Source organism: Brassica oleracea, chromosome C3, assembly GCF_000695525.1.
Source record: "Brassica oleracea var. oleracea cultivar TO1000 chromosome C3, BOL, whole genome shotgun sequence".
Classification (NCBI taxonomy): domain Eukaryota; kingdom Viridiplantae; phylum Streptophyta; class Magnoliopsida; order Brassicales; family Brassicaceae; genus Brassica; species Brassica oleracea.
In genome coordinates, this window is record NC_027750.1 from 21,709,985 (window position 1) to 21,726,006 (window position 16,022).

At 35.4% G+C, this 16,022-nt stretch overlaps 2 protein-coding genes across 5 annotated transcripts; both read right to left on the bottom strand.

The window, feature by feature from the left end:
* Positions 1-716: 716 nt before the first annotated feature.
* Positions 717-3,871, bottom strand: LOC106328543 (E3 ubiquitin-protein ligase RGLG1). Of its 4 annotated transcripts, none has more exons than XM_013767004.1 (12): positions 3,669-3,871; positions 3,282-3,321; positions 2,786-3,179; positions 2,604-2,688; positions 2,379-2,519; positions 2,170-2,283; positions 1,977-2,074; positions 1,823-1,902; positions 1,635-1,740; positions 1,414-1,541; positions 1,157-1,319; positions 717-1,053 (listed from the first exon to the last, which is right to left on the bottom strand). In XM_013767004.1, the coding sequence occupies exons 3-12, from the start codon at positions 3,104-3,106 to the stop codon at positions 916-918; spliced, it is 1,374 nt and encodes a 457-aa protein (XP_013622458.1). In that variant the 5' UTR covers positions 3,107-3,179; positions 3,282-3,321; positions 3,669-3,871; the 3' UTR covers positions 717-915. The 4 variants fall into 4 exon arrangements, with proteins under 4 accessions (XP_013622458.1, XP_013622460.1, XP_013622459.1 ...); XM_013767006.1 differs by having other exon boundaries at positions 2,786-3,110; positions 3,669-3,848; XM_013767005.1 differs by lacking the exon at positions 3,282-3,321 and having other exon boundaries at positions 3,669-3,866.
* Positions 3,872-4,130: 259 nt separating this feature from the next.
* On the bottom strand, positions 4,131-6,107 carry LOC106328801 (glucuronokinase 1). Its single transcript, XM_013767319.1, has 6 exons — positions 5,822-6,107; positions 5,486-5,635; positions 5,188-5,376; positions 4,982-5,098; positions 4,742-4,902; positions 4,131-4,646 (listed from the first exon to the last, which is right to left on the bottom strand). The coding sequence occupies exons 1-6, from the start codon at positions 6,041-6,043 to the stop codon at positions 4,406-4,408; spliced, it is 1,080 nt and encodes a 359-aa protein (XP_013622773.1). The 5' UTR covers positions 6,044-6,107; the 3' UTR covers positions 4,131-4,405.
* Positions 6,108-16,022: the final 9,915 nt, after the last annotated feature.

Below are 16,022 nucleotides of genomic sequence, written 5' to 3' on the forward strand. Positions count from 1 at the left end.
GGCGGATCATTATTTATATGATATCGCACACGAAATAAAAATTTCTGTTTTTAAAATTATCTAATTAACTCTATACTCATTTTTTAAAAAAATTTTATATGATATCACACCTTCGTAAAAAAATAGATAGTTTAAGATGCAAAAAAAAAATATTTACTTAATGAATATAATATGAACGAATATTACAAATACATCATTTAATAAAATAAATAATTAAAAACTGAAAATTCATATCCGCGCTGGCGCGCGGGTCAGGGTCTAGTATTGTTTATAAATGATGTTTTGTTTTCATGCTTGATTTAACATTTTATAGTTATTTTATCAATTTTATGTGTGACAGATTAATTTTTATTTAATTTAGTTGTTTTTCTTTATGTTTTGCTTCACTATTTTTGTTTTTTACTTCAGTTATATCCGATCCGAACCGAACAGATATAACCCGAATCCGTATGATTATTTTATGGGTTTTAGGACGCAATACAATTTTGAACCGAACCCGAAGTGTTATTATTCGAATCTGACCGTACTAATAAAATTTTAATATCGGACCTAGGAGGGTAGGCCTACATAAAAGTATCTTTTAAATTGTTAAAAAAAAAAACACTTGGTAGAAGTTAAGAATCAAAGTAGAAAGAAAGTGACCAACTTTAAATTTTATGATTTGGAGAAGAAAGGAATATTCTGAATATATCTAGTACCAATCTTGGACTTGTACGGGTTGGTGATGATAGATATAAAAAGCAAAGCATCTTTTTAATAGGATCTTGACAGAAAATCAACAGAAAAACTTGCAACCCAAGCAAAGTAACTAAAGATAGAACAAGCAGCTATGTTTGAGAATTCAATCAAAGAACAAAAGAACATTTTTGTTTTTTTTACAGAAAGATCTGAAATCTCTTGGAGAAGAGTGGTGAACTAATAGAGCTTGATTCTGGTCTGGATGGGTGCACGACAAATAGGACACACCTTAAGATCTGGTCCGCATTCAGAGCATGTCTGATGGCCGCAACCAAAGGCCATGTTTTTGGGATTGCTCAGACATATCGGGCATAGCTGCGTTCACAGGGCATTAACAACACGAATTTAGAATATTTCAAACCTTTTTTATTTTATTTTTTGAAACATTTCAAACAGGTTCAACGTTGCTACTATATACCTGGTTGTCGTCCACACTAGTGGTCATATTCTTGCTCTCCATCGGAAAAGTAGGTACACTCGGTTCAAAACTCTGTACTGGTGACGGCTTGAAGAATGTTGCTCCACTCTGCTGCACCGGAGGTGGAAGTGGGATTCTCTCTTGGATACTCCCATTTCTTCGCCTGCAAAAAACATGTCAGGGCAACAAGAAGAAGAAACTTGGTAACAACTTTCATAGCCGTTTCAAATTTTTTGGGGTTTTGGTTCATTAATTACCCTAAAAGGCCAAGCTCGATCGTGGCTTTGTACTGTGGAGGAATCTCCATGAGAGCAGAGAGTGCGAACTCTGTCTCCTTTCGAGACTGCTCTTTGTTCTTCGACATGATCTCCGTGAAGTTCACAAACTATAGAAAACCGATTCAAAAAACAAAAGAGATGGAAAAATGTCTCAGAACCGAAGAAGGTGATGTGTTCAAAAGAAGAATTAAGGAGGTTACTTGGAAGTTATCAAAAGCTCGGGAAGGTATGTTATCATCAAATTCCTGCATCATGTCCCATGGTCCATCCCCGACCCCCACTAAGATTATCGACAAAGGAAGTGCACTGCAACACAAAAGAAAGGAATTGATTATATAATACCTACAAAACATAAAATAAATTTAAAACATAGTCAATATTCACACACCTCGCTTTAACAATTGCATCAACAGTCCTCTGTTCTTGGGGACTTAACTGCCCATGTTCCGTATCCACACTTCTTGTTACCTGAGATTGATATTCTTAGGAAGAGAGAAATCAGAGGTATCATATCACAGAGCTTAGGCATCAAAAATATTAACCTGTCCATCGGCTATGATAACTAACACATGATATTGGCCACTACTTTGCTCAACCACTGTCATCGCCATTTCAATGATGGGTGCAAAAGATGTCGGTCCTGATAATACAAGATTTCAGCAACACACAGAGTCTAAGTACTTCAGTTTGCGTTTCACAATGACATAGAGAATGCTAAAAACAAAAAGGAGAAACCTGCGAGCTTAAGGTGAGGTACAATTTCCCTGTAGCGAGCCAAAACTTGCTCAAATCCATTACAGGATCTACCCTCTGGATAGAAACTAAACACGTCTTGATCATGCGTTGATGCTGCAAAAGAGAGAGAGATCAGGAGGAGAGCAAAATGTTGATGATATAACCCACTAATTATCTGAAATTACAAGACCAAGTAAGCAGATGATTACCGTCACCAAAACCAAAACAAGGAATTAAGTTGTCTTCGTCAAAGGCGGCTAAGGTTCTTCCAATGATAGTGATAGCTTGCTCGTAAGGATTGGGAGTATTGCTGATATGATGCAAGCTTTTCTTATTGAAGGACTTGGCTCCTGCAAAATGATGATGATTAGCCTAGCCTAGCCTAGCATGTCCCCTCCTTGACCTAGATGAAGAAAGAGAAACTCAAACCAAACCTGTCCACTCATTGCTCTTGGTGAAATCGATACCAACGATAAGATTAGAAGATTCAAGACCAGCACGCCCTAGAGCCTCTGACACCTGGGATCATTCCAATGTAATGCTAGATTCATATTTCAACACCAAGTGTTTTTGTGTATTTCATTCATCACTTGTTAAAAGAAAAAAAGAGGCTCACCTGATCTAAAGAGGCGTAGTTATCAGATATTTTGGAATACCTACGATCAAACTTCTTCCTATCAGTAGGATGAGGCTGTGGGGGAGGATAAGGATAAGCATATGCCTCCTCTTGAGTATAAGGAGGCGGCTGAGGAAGATGAGCACCAAAACTGGGAGCCGGTGATGGAGATGGAGCGGGAGCAGGAGAATAGGAGGGTGGAGGAGGATAGTTGTAGCTACCAGGTCCGGATTGAGGATAACTCTGATGAGAAGCCCATGATGATGATGATGAAGATGGCGACTCTTGCCTCCAATCTTCTTTAGAATTTCCTCCTCCCATCAAACTTTACTCGGATTTTTATTTTATTTTTAAAAAGCAAACAAACAAACTTGAAGGCTGAAGATCAATATACCTTGCACAGAGGATAAGAAAAAAGATATTCTGGAATTTAGAATCTTATCAACTTTATACACAGAAAGAAGAAGAGAATGGAGGGAGGCAACATGCAAAATACCTAAGGGAGGGCTAATGACAACAGAAACCTTGAGCAAGACCTAACAAACAAAGGTGGCGAAATTAATTGTATTAAGGCGAAGGATACTATTAGTATGCAGGACGAGGAAAAATATACACAACACAAAGGCGGCGGCGTCTTAATGAAACTTAATGAAGAAGAGATTCATTCAATCACGACTAGTAATCACCGACTCAATTACTAAAAATGATTCATTCAACTTTGAGTCAGCAAATAGATTTCATAATACAGCCTAGAAGGTGGCGACGACGAATCTACCCCCCGTTCCGTTCCAACTAATATAAAATCAACAAAACTACACCAACCAGCTGTTGACTTTTAATCAAATCGGTCGACAACTAACTACAATTAGATAAACATCCAAACCTTTTTATATGTCAGCTCCACTACGACGAAAAAAAAGATAAACGACACTATCAACAGATATCCCTCCTCTCTCTCTCTTTCTCTCTTTGTTGGTCAAAAGGGATCTTCGATGGCGGCGTCTTCAATCCCAATTCTAGTATTACGATACTTCGCCTAAATTTGTTCAAAAAGAAATAAATCTAAATTCATTGTTTAATGTTTCACTTTCACGTGTCAATCATAAATTCAAAAGGTAAACGTCCTTTTGTCTATAGTTTTGGATCAGGACCACTTTAACACGTACATAATCCCTAATATATATATTAAAAAGGCTTTTATCCAGTAATACAGAATCCAACAATATATATAGAAAAAGTTGGCCCAACATAGTATTGCGGAAGTTCAAAGCCCAGACCAATTTTACATTCTTTTAATCTTTGTTTCTTCTCATTCATAATATTTACCCTTTACTATATAGTTCTATTTTTTTCTTATAATTTATTTTAAAAAGTAGTTCCAAAGTACAAACTAAAAAGACATGATTTCTTCCTTATTCTTGATGTTGAACACGCAAAAAAAAAAAAAAAGAGCAGGAAAATTGGTTTTAAACGTGAAAAACTGTATATGGAAGAAAACAAAACAGAAAAGATTTAAAGGATATAAACTAAGGAAAAGACGTAGAAAAATGAAAAGGCATAGACATAAAAGCTCACATGTAATGTATGTAACTGAGGCTTTCTCCGTGGAGAAAAGAAGACTCAGCCAAGGCTTTGAATGTCAGAATCATTCAAGCATGAAGGTGCAATCTTTACCGGCTCAAGTATGAATCCCAATTTCTTGCATTCTTCTTCCAAACTCTTCACCTGAGATGGTCCCTCAGGACAGAAAACCACAACTGCTCCTCCACTTCCGGTGAACTTGGAAGCTGCGCCTACCCTCCTTGCCACTTCCACCATCTCTATGTTCATTGCTCCTAAGCATTCGTCCCCAAACATCTTCCTACGTACAGAGACAATAATTTCATAACTAAATGTCTAGGTGTGTAGCTGTGCATAGGTTTCCGATTTCTATATTCTCTCGAAATCAGATATTACCTCCGAAGGTCGAAGTTACGGTTCATGAGTTGCACGAGCTTGGAATGGTCCTTTTCGAGTAATGCAGTTCGGCCCTCTTCTGCTAGCTTTCCAACCTCTTCCATTGATGTGATTATCAACTCATCGCCATCTAACCATCTTTGTCGAACCCTACTATGTACCTGTATGAAAAAGAACATGTAAAATAGCAAAACTTGTCACTCAACTGTATACGCCTGAGTTGTAGTCATTTGAGAATACCTTGCCGGAGTCGCTGGGGTTCTCAGCATAGATAAGATGCAAAGGTGGAAGGAGAGTGATATCCATAGGAGTGTAAATCCCATGTCCCAGCTTATCCATGTGCTCCTTACTAAAATCCTGCAGAGGTGAAGATGGAAAAAAAAAAGGTCATTAACTAATGATGGAAATACCAAAGGCTATGTAAAGATAAGACCGCCGGGACCCACCATGTGAACAAGACCACCATAGACCTGAGCAACCCGGTCCTGAAGACCAGCGACAATACCAAGCTCTTTCTCAGCATTGAGAACAAGGTTAGGGCGAACTTGTAGTTTGATGAGATGCCTGACGTTGTAGAAGTCGAGAAGGCAGCTAAGAGCAGCGGATACAATGGCGCTAGAACCAGAAAGCCCTGTCTGGAACATCATAAATAATAGAGAATCAGCAATGTGTATATATGTCAACAAGCAGAAATTCAAATTCGAAAAACGAAGAATAAAGGGAGCAAAATATCACAGTGTGTACCTGCCTAGGGATATTGGTGTCGTAGGAAAGAGTGAAGTTTCGTTGATGAAGCTGAATGCCATTATCTTTGCAATGGTTACGGAACACTTTACAAATGGCCATTAGCAGCCTAACACCGCCGTAGTAACCTTCATTTTCCAAGCGGTTCAGCTTAAAGGAAGGAAGCACCAAAGAGAAAAACAAATGTTAATGTTAATGTAATCACATCGTTAGAGCTATATATATGTAAACTAGTTTCACTATCCAAACAACTAAAACTAAGGATCCACCAAATCTGGAGTAGAAAGAAACTAGTAAATCACTTTGCATTAACAATCAATGGAAAAGCGTGAGTACGAGATGGTCAAGAGAGTTGAACTGGACGAGATCGTTGAATGGATGTGGCTTTATTATCACATGTTCCGATGGCTCCAGCTTCACTGACGCCCAGAAGTTGCCTATTGTGAATGAGATTGTACGCCCGAAGTATACATCGCTAGGATTCCCCAGAAACCCGATCCGAGCGAACGACCTATGCTCGATCGCCGCCGTGGCCGTGGATTTCGGATCCTGATCCATCTACTCCCCTGGACCCCTTGCACGTTTTTTCTAATTTACTTTTTTTAGCAATATCCACATTTGTAGATCGATCGAGGCAGTGTATTTATTTTTTTTTTAACCCAGACTCATCGCGGGGGGCCCACATATATTCTGAGCCAAGCCTGGACATTCGGTTTTCGGTTAGGGTTAATTCGGGTTTGGACTTCAGAAAACCAAACAGGAGCCGTCCAAAAATCGGTTCTTCGGTTTCGGTTTCGGTTCATATCGGAATTACGTCAGGAACCGGTAACTATCCAAAAATTATCGGGTCCAGTTCGTTCTGGTTACTTTTGTAATCAATCTACCCAAAAATATCTAAAAGTAACTAATCTACCCGAATTACCCAAATAAAAAAAGGAGTATTTGCACTCTCAACAAAGATGATCTATATCTTCCTCCAAATTCACATATGGTTTATTTTACTACACGAGTTTGTGTTGTTACAACGATACCGTGATGAAGCTTTACCTCTGGAACAAGACTGCATTTGTGTTCTGTGAAAAGTTTAAAGCATCTGGAGGCACTGCACTTGTTATCTTAGTCACCACCTTAAATCTGAAACGGTTTGGAGGTTTGTATTGCTAACTTTCATTGATGTTTTAAGATGTTAAATATGGTTGGGGTCCTTAGTTTCATTATATCATAATTTTCCTGATGTGTCATGGCATTCGTTCTATTATAGACGTCCTATCTCTATCTGTTATGGCGCCTTCACGGGTATTTCTGGATAGTGATGTTCAAGAAACACTCTTCTACCTCGGTAAGGTTTAGGGTTCATGAATTGGAATGTCATTCGTGTTACTCCGCTATTGTAATGTCTGGTTTGACGTTTTCTCCAGGCTGAACTCGAACTTGGATGTTGCCAGCAGAGTTAATGCAGAGGTGGTCACCAAGCCTGAGCCAGCAACCTTGGGAGAACTCTTCTCCTATATGAATCAGGCATCCGCTAAGGTATTATAGCTCCAATGTCTGCTACATTCAATAAGATAAACTAAGTTTCTCATTGAATTTTCAAACATTTTTCCAGGTTGCTTGGTTTGAGTGCACAACAACTATTGATGATGTTGTGCACGGTTCTGGATGATATTATATAGGCTGCGGTGGGTGCCATACTAAGGCAACCAAAGGGCCCACAACGCTTATGTGTAAGAAATGTGGGAAGAGTGAAATTGTTGGTATGGTGCAGTAAGTGGCTTAGATATAGTTATACACATTCTTTGACTGCAATGGTTGTTAATGCCTCTCTGTTACAGGTACCTGACGAAGCTCTCTGTGTATGACCATAATGATCAAGCCGTATTTGTTGTCTTTGGTGATGCTGGTGAGGAGTTGACTGGAAAGAAAGCTGCTGAGTTGGTTGAGAGATACTACCAGGTAATTAGAAATCTGTATGATTATGAGATTTAGAACGTATTCTTACAAAAAAATTTGAATATGTATTCTGAGAATGTTGGAGGGGATCACATAGTTCCAGTGTCTCAAGCTATGATTGATACCATTGGACAGACACGAAAGTTCATTGTGAAGGTATCAAATCACAATCTGACTGCCAAGACCCAGACTCTAACTGTGACAAAGGTGCTCCCACTCGAAGCCCCGGAACCCAAAGGCAACTTAGGAGAGAACGTTGGTGAGGAAGCTGATACTGAGAGGGAGGATCATGCAGATGAGTCGGTGAAAAGGGGTGCTGATGGGATTGAGTCAGAAGGTGTGAAGCGTGGTTAAGATTTGCCTTTGCATTATTATAACAACCTTGGTTATAATCTCTTTTGCTAATAATATCTATTATTAATCTCTTTCCATGTTATATAGTTTGATTAAAAATAATAATGGCTATCTATATATATACGAGAATTTGGGAAAAAAATGATAGATAAATCATTATACTTGGTTAAGGTGGCCGAGATTTAATGATTACGATTTAAATTTGTAATAAATTAGAAATGGTTCATATTAGAATTCAAGCGTGTAAAACACTTCATATTGAACTATAATTTAAATGTTGTCATAGCTATGGATAGTCTTTAGATTTTTTTCTGAGGTGGAGTTGCAGTATGAAAATGAAATTTCAATATTTTTGTTAATATGTTTGAGAATAAGCTAATGGTTTAGCAACACATCTACATGTTGAGAATAAGCTAATGGTTTAGCAACACATCTACATGCTTTCTTCTTTAAAAGTCCACCACCTTATCTATAATTACCACCACCTTATCTATGATTACCACTTTTATGATTTACGATTTTACTATCTGCCTTTAGTAGTGATAATAACTTTCCTCTGTTTACAAACATTGCTCATACCAATAGAAACTACTCTATTGTACTCTGGACAACCACCTTATTCTGAAACTCTTTTATTTTTATCAAATTTATGCTACTGATAAAATACTGAAAACATACCTATAAAAAATTCTGATCATAAGAATCGTTAAAAATTAACATATGTTATTCATAATTAGATATCATTATTTGATATAAATGTCTATACATTTGTCATAGGGAGTGATAGGTATTATTATGTTCTCATCTTAGTTAGATATGCAATTCCATACATAATAATTTGGATCTTTTCATGTATGGTCTCAATATTTGGTTTCAAAGTAAACGACAATTTATAATTAAGTTAACATTGAATTTTGTTTTAAATTTCATTTAGTTTGGTTCATTTTATTAGGTTTGTAAATATACTTATACAAGTTTTTATAATTTGATATATGCTTCTTGAAAAATGAATATAAATCTCGAATTGCATTAATAAACACTTCTAATATTTAAAATTTTATTATAAGTCATTTTGATAGTTGAATAAGCAAACCAATCCATAAATATTTCAAACTTCATGATTGATTATGAATTAATAATGTAGTTACACCCAGAAATTGAAAAGGTCGTATTTATACGTATAATTCATCTTAATTACGTACCTTATAAACAAAAAAATTTGAACAGCCCAAGTGTTACAATGTTGGGCATGTATCACATATATTCCTTCTAATTGAACAACTTTTTTTTTTTTAATTAAGATTATGAATTGGATTAATATTTTTGGCTTACTTATTTAGTTTATCCTTTTAAATTTAAAAATATAATTGATAACTCATATAAAATTTGGTAAGCTTATTTTTAAAAACATAGAACCACACATAAAATGTTGTAGTTGCATTCATGAACATATCTTATAATATTCGGAAATTCATGTATAATTATGAATAATAAAACAAATAAATCCTAATATTTGGTAAATCATCGCATCCTTAAAATTGAAAATATGATATTCGATGATCATTTAACATTGTTTGAAATTAATTTCTTTAAATCATTGGATCAAAAATATAATATAATCGTCATATAATATGTTTTCTAGAAGGCAGAAATGGAAAATGACCAAAAATTAAACACATGTTTGTAGGAGAGTTTGAATCCTGGTCCAGGAGCTTTTAGGATGACTACTCTACCACTAGAGTAAAGATACACTTTGGAAAATTCATGCTCGAAATATTACATATAATAGGAAGCCGGAAGACACGGGATTTTTTAATCACGCCTTTTCAGAAAGTTTGAGTGTTTCTTCTTCCTTTTAACGAGGGAAACTCGAGACTCTTCTTCTTCCATCTATCCACTGCTCTCAAACCGATCTCATCCGCCATGACTGAACAAAGCAATTCTCCTACTACTCGACCTAGATGGCGGAGGTTCAGCGAGGTCGATTCCTCATTCGGAGAGCGCCATCACTTCCAACCCCAAGTTCCATTCGAGTCGTTCAACGATCGTCTCCAAAGAAGCCGACTGTTATTCCGCAATGTCGTTACAACAATCGGAGGATATTCTCGCCGTCATCATAACGAGGAAGCCGCTATCGGGTATCGTTATCTCTGTCCCAGTAGATAATCATCATTGAGACGTTGTTCCAGTTAATGGATTCGCTTCTCATATGGATCACAATGTCTTTGTTTTTCCTTGAGCGTAGCTAATAGATGTTTCTCATACTCATCTTTGGCCTGCAGCGCCTCTGCTGTCTTCTCTCCGGCAATTTTCAGCATCTTTTCTGCTTCACTTTCATCCAGCACCTCATATTCAACTTGTGGGCCTAATTAACAAATCCGAGAGATCGCAGAAGCTAGGTCAGCTTTCAGTTTTGCATTCTCAACTTCCATCTTGCTGGTTGTAGCTATCTCCACTAATTCAGAGGCCGCTAGGTAATCATCAAAACTGTCTAAACCTATCTCCTCAGTCTCACTATCACTAGACATGCCCAGTGAACTCCTTGAGGATGCAACCTTTGAATGTAACCCAGCTAGATACTCAGAAGCATATCGATCAATGTCAGCCATTTCAATATTGATTAAAGTTGTATCATACGGAGCTACATTGACATCACACTGAGTGGGAGTGTCATATAAACCCATTGAGGCCAGCAAGTCACGAGGTACAAAAACATTGTAACTTATAATCGAAAATTAAGTATCAACAACAATTAGCAATAAACAACTGATTTGTTTCAACTATCCCCTAACAGTCAATTATTTGCCAAGCACACAATGGTAAAAGACACAATCACTAAAATTACAACACAAAAAAAAAATGCACCATAAACGACCCACAATATTTCAAGATTTATAACTATATACTATCCCACCAAGTAATATATTCTACTTCGGATATAATAAGTGCACCCAAAAATATTTTCACCTTTTTCTTCCGAAATATTAGTTTCCCATCTATGTGAAACATATAAAAAATTTGAACATCCAATCAAAACTTAATTATTCTTAGCATAAAAATTATCAATAGTAATAAAATATTTCAAATCAAACACACAATTGAAATAGCCCATTTTATTTGACCAATTGAATTCGAATAATTTATAATTATTTCTTAGGGTTTTTTGCAAAATTGACCTACAACTTAAAGTCAAACACAAAACTAACCTCCTTTTTTTTGAAAATTAGTTTTGCCCTATTCACCCCACAAGTTCATATAATTTACGAAAATGCCATCATTTTTTTTTCTTTCGAAAATGACATCTTTACTCTCTCACCCTCATCATCTTCAAGTAATTACAAGATTGTCATTGTCATCAATACCACAACCACCATGAACAACCAATTTGAAGCTCTTAATGCTCCCAAAATCGATTTACCCTTCTTCTTTTTCCATTCTTGTGAACTAAACACAACATATCTCTCACTTTCTCTCCACAATGAGCTAAAAAAACCCAAGATTTTGATTCTAAATTTTTTATGGTTCATAGAGTCATAGAAGCTAACGATTCTGGGTGGGTTACTTTCGTTTGTGATTCTGTGTGCTTGGAGAAGCCTTATGTATGCTAAGGAACTTATCTCACCAATTTAAGGTATGACATCGAGTTTTTTTCCAGATCTGTTCGTCAGACGACTTACTTGGGAAGTCGTCTGGCTGTAGACAACTTACCTGGAAGTCGTCTGGTCAACGCAGAGGTTATTTTTGCAATTGACTTTGAAATCTGTAACCTGAGACGACTGAAAGTTAAGTCGTCTACTATTGTTTGGTTTCAAAAAAATTTCCAAAGAACCTAGACGACTTACATTTCAGTCGTCATAGGTTAGTTTTGCATATGACTGGATAATTTCAGAAGTTTGACTTCCCCAGACGACTTACATTTCAGTCGTCTGGCGAAAATTAAAATAATAATATTTTTTTAAAAGTAGACGACTTACAGTTAAGTCGTCATAGGTTAGTTTTGCAATTGAAAAAAAAACTTCAAAATTTAATTATACACAGACGACTTAAACTTCAGTCGTCCACGAGACAACTTACAAGTAAGTCGTCCAGGATTTTTTTCTGAGATTCTGGTCAAACCTCGTAAATCCTGGACGACTTACATTTCAGTCGTCTAGCAAAAATTAAAATAATAATATTTTTTTAAAAGTAGACGACTTACAGTTAAGTCGTCATAGGTTAGTTTTGCAATTGAAAAAAAAACTTCAAAATTTAATTATACACAGACGACTTAAACTTCAGTCGTCCACGAGACAACTTACAAGTAAGTCGTCCAGGATTTTTTTCTGAGATTCTGGTCAAACCTCGTAAATCCTGGACGACTTACATTTCAGTCGTCTAGTGAAAATTAAAATAATAATATTTTTTTAAAAGTAAACGACTTACAATTAAGTAGTCATAGGTTAGTTTTGCAATTGAAAAAAAAACTTCAAAATTTAATTATACACAGACGACTTATACTTCAGTCATCCACGAGATGACTTACTTGTAAGTCGTCTAGGATTTTTTTCTGAGATTCTGGTCAAACCTCGTAAATCCTGGACGACTTACATTTCAGTCGTCTAGTGAAAATTAAAATAATAATATTTTTTTAAAAGTAAACGACTTACAATTAAGTAGTCATAGGTTAGTTTTGCAATTGAAAAAAAAACTTCAAAATTTAATTATACACAGACGACTTATACTTCAATCGTCCACGAGACGACTTACTTGTAAGTCGTCCAGGATTTTTTTCTGAGATTCTGGTCAAACCTCGTAAATCCTGGACGACTTACATTTCAGTCGTCTAGTGAAAATTAAAATAATAATATTTTTTTAAAAGTAAACGACTTACAATTAAGTAGTCATAGGTTAGTTTTGCAATTGAAAAAAAAACTTCAAAATTTAATTATACACAGACGACTTATACTTCAATCGTCCACGAGACGACTTACTTGTAAGTCGTCCAGGATTTTTTTCTGAGATTCTGGTCAAACCTCGTAAATCCTGGACGACTTACATTTCAGTCGTCTAGTGAAAATTAAAATAATAATATTTTTTTAAAAGTAAACGACTTACAATTAAGTAGTCATAGGTTAGTTTTGCAATTGAAAAAAAAAACTTCAAGATTTAATTATATACAGACGACTTATAATTCAGTCGTCCACGAGACGACTGAAATGTAAGTCGTCCAGAAAAGTCAAACTTCTGAAATTATCCAGTCAAATGCAAAACTAACCTATGACGACTGAAATGAAAGTCGTCTAGCTTTTTTGGAGTTTTTTTTTAGCCAAACAATAGTAGACGACTTATTTTTCAGTCGTCCGAAATAACAGATTTCAAAGACAATTGCAAAAATAACCTTTGCGTTGACCAGACGACGTATAGTTTAGTCGTCTGGACAACTTAGATTGATGTCGTCCGCGTCTTCTCCGCTAGTTTTTAAGTCTTCTACGTTAGTTTTTGAATAACTTGTATTTTTAAGAGTGATAAGTAACTTCAAGATATGTAAAACTCATAACAAAATATGTTCTCTCCCTTAGTTTTACTAAATTTGACTAAGTTTTTCAACGCAAACTTATAACAAAATATGATATGCTTTGACTAGTTACTATTGTTTGTTTCCATCTCTTAAGTATTATTGTTATAGACAATAATGATGACTATTGTTATGAGTTGGAAGAAGGGTTAAAATACTTCTTAAAATGTTGTATCAATATAAAGCTACCAACATTCTTGTTTATTAAGATGAGAAAAAGGCCATTGGAGTTTATTATTGCATATGAGAGATCCAAAGATAAGAAAAAGGCTACTGAAGTCTATTATTTCATTGATTTGTAAATGTGTAAACACATTGTTAGCACATTTAATACATCTTGGAAAAAATTATTACTGATTTTACAAAAAAATCACAACTAAAAGAGTAGACATGCAATTCACAAAACAGACCACAAACAAAACTATTATAGATCATTCCTCTACAAAGACAAGCTTGGATTCCACTTGAGTAGACAAGACCACACGACTTTCAAGAAGTCCAGACGACTTCCAGACCTTATTGTTATATATGTGGATTTTTTTTCTCTTTTATATCACATAGATTATGTTATTGTAGTTTATGTTTACGTTAATAGTTTTAAATTGATTTTATACAAATATTTAAAATGAAACATATTTTATAACTATGATCAATTTATTAAGCTTAAGACCAAGTTATGTTTATTAATTTGTAACTTCCTTAGTATATTAATGATGTAACTTATGGTGTATTAAAAAAACTTTTACAATTTGCCACCTATTTAAACCCATACATTCTGATTCCATTATACAACTCCTCCATATCTCTAAACAACTCCTCCAAAATCTAAACATGAGTCAGGTATTTTTGGGATATACGACACAAAATGGAACCATCTTTATCATCTCCAAAAAGAGTCATTACCATGAAGATAAAGAGGCCAAGGACACAGCAAACAAAAATTGTGATATCCGTCGCCATGAAGACAGCAAGCAATGGCCACCTAATCCACGAAACGGTATGCGATATGGAGTACAAGGACTTTTTAAATATTTTTAAACCAATGAGAACCCACCCCTAGCGAAAAATGTTTTTGTTACATAATAGCTTTCCGCAGAATTGACCTAGACGTCTATATCATCGAGCATGTACTCCATACCGTTTCGTGGATTAGGTGGCCATTGCTTGCTGTCTTCATGGCGACGGATATCACGATTTTTGTTTGCTGTGTCCTTGGCCTCTTTATCTTCATGGTAATGACTCTTTTTGGAGATGATAAAGATGGTTCCATTTTGTGTCGTATATCCCAAAAATACCTGACTCATGTTTAGATTTTGGAGGAGTTGTTTAGAGAGATGGGGGAGTTGTATAATGGAATCAGAATGTATGGGTTTAAATAGGTGGCAAATTGTAAAAAAAAATTTCATACACCATAAGTTACAACATTAATATATGTTGAATAGTAAGGAAGTTACAAATTAATAAACATAACTTGGTCTTAAGCTTAATAAATTGATCATAGTTATAAAATATGTTTCATTTTAAATATTTGTATAAAATCAATTTAAAACTATTAACGTAAACATAAAATACAATAACATAATCTATGTGATATAAAAGAAAAAAATCCACATATATAACAATAAGAAAGAATTATAAATTATTCAAATTCAATTGGTCAAATAAAATGGGCTATTTCAATTGTGTGATTGATTTGAAATATTTTATTACTATTGATAATTTTTGTGCTAAGAATAATTAAGTTTTGATTGGATGTTCAAATTTTTTTATATGTTTCCCATAGATGGGAAACTAATATTTGGGAAGAAAAATATTTGGGAAGAAAAAGGTGAAAATATTTTTGGATGCACTTATTGTATCCGAAGTAGAATACATTACTTGGTGGGATAAGATATAGTTATAAATCTTGAAATATTATGGGTCTTTTATGGTGCGTTTAATTTTTTTTTTTTTTTGTAATTGTAGTGATTGTGTCTTTTGCCATTGTGTGCTTGGCAAGTAATTGACTGTTAGGGGATAGTTGAGACAGATTAGTTGTTTATTGCTAATTGTTGTTGATAGTTAATTTTCGATTATAAGTTACAATGTTTTTGTACCTCGTGACTTGCTGGCCTCAATGGGTTTATATGACACTCCCACTCAGTGTGATGTCAATGTAGCTCCGTATGATACAACTTTAATCAATATTGAAATGGCTGACATTGATCGATATGCTTCTGAGTATCTAGCTGGGTTACATTCAAAGGTTGCATCCTCAAGGAGTTCACTGGACATGTCTAGTGATAGTGAGACTGAGGAGATAGGTTTAGACAGTTTTGATGATTACCTAGCGGCCTCTGAATTAGTGGAGATAGCTACAACCAGCAAGATGGAAGTTGAGAATGCAAAACTGAAAGCTGACCTAGCTTCTGCGATCTCTCGGATTTGTTAATTAGGCCCACAAGTTGAATTGTGTTAAAAAAAAAAGGTGCTGGATGAAAGTGAAGCAGAAAAGATGCTGAAAATTGCCGGAGAGAAGACAGCAGAGGCGCTGCAGGCCAAAGATGAGTATGAGAAAAAAACATGGTCTTCATTAGGCCTGGGCGTTTTTAACTCAACCCGAAGTACCGACCTTAACCTGAACCGGAAAAACCGAAACCGAATCCGAACTGTTTTACAAAAATATCTGAATGGGACTTA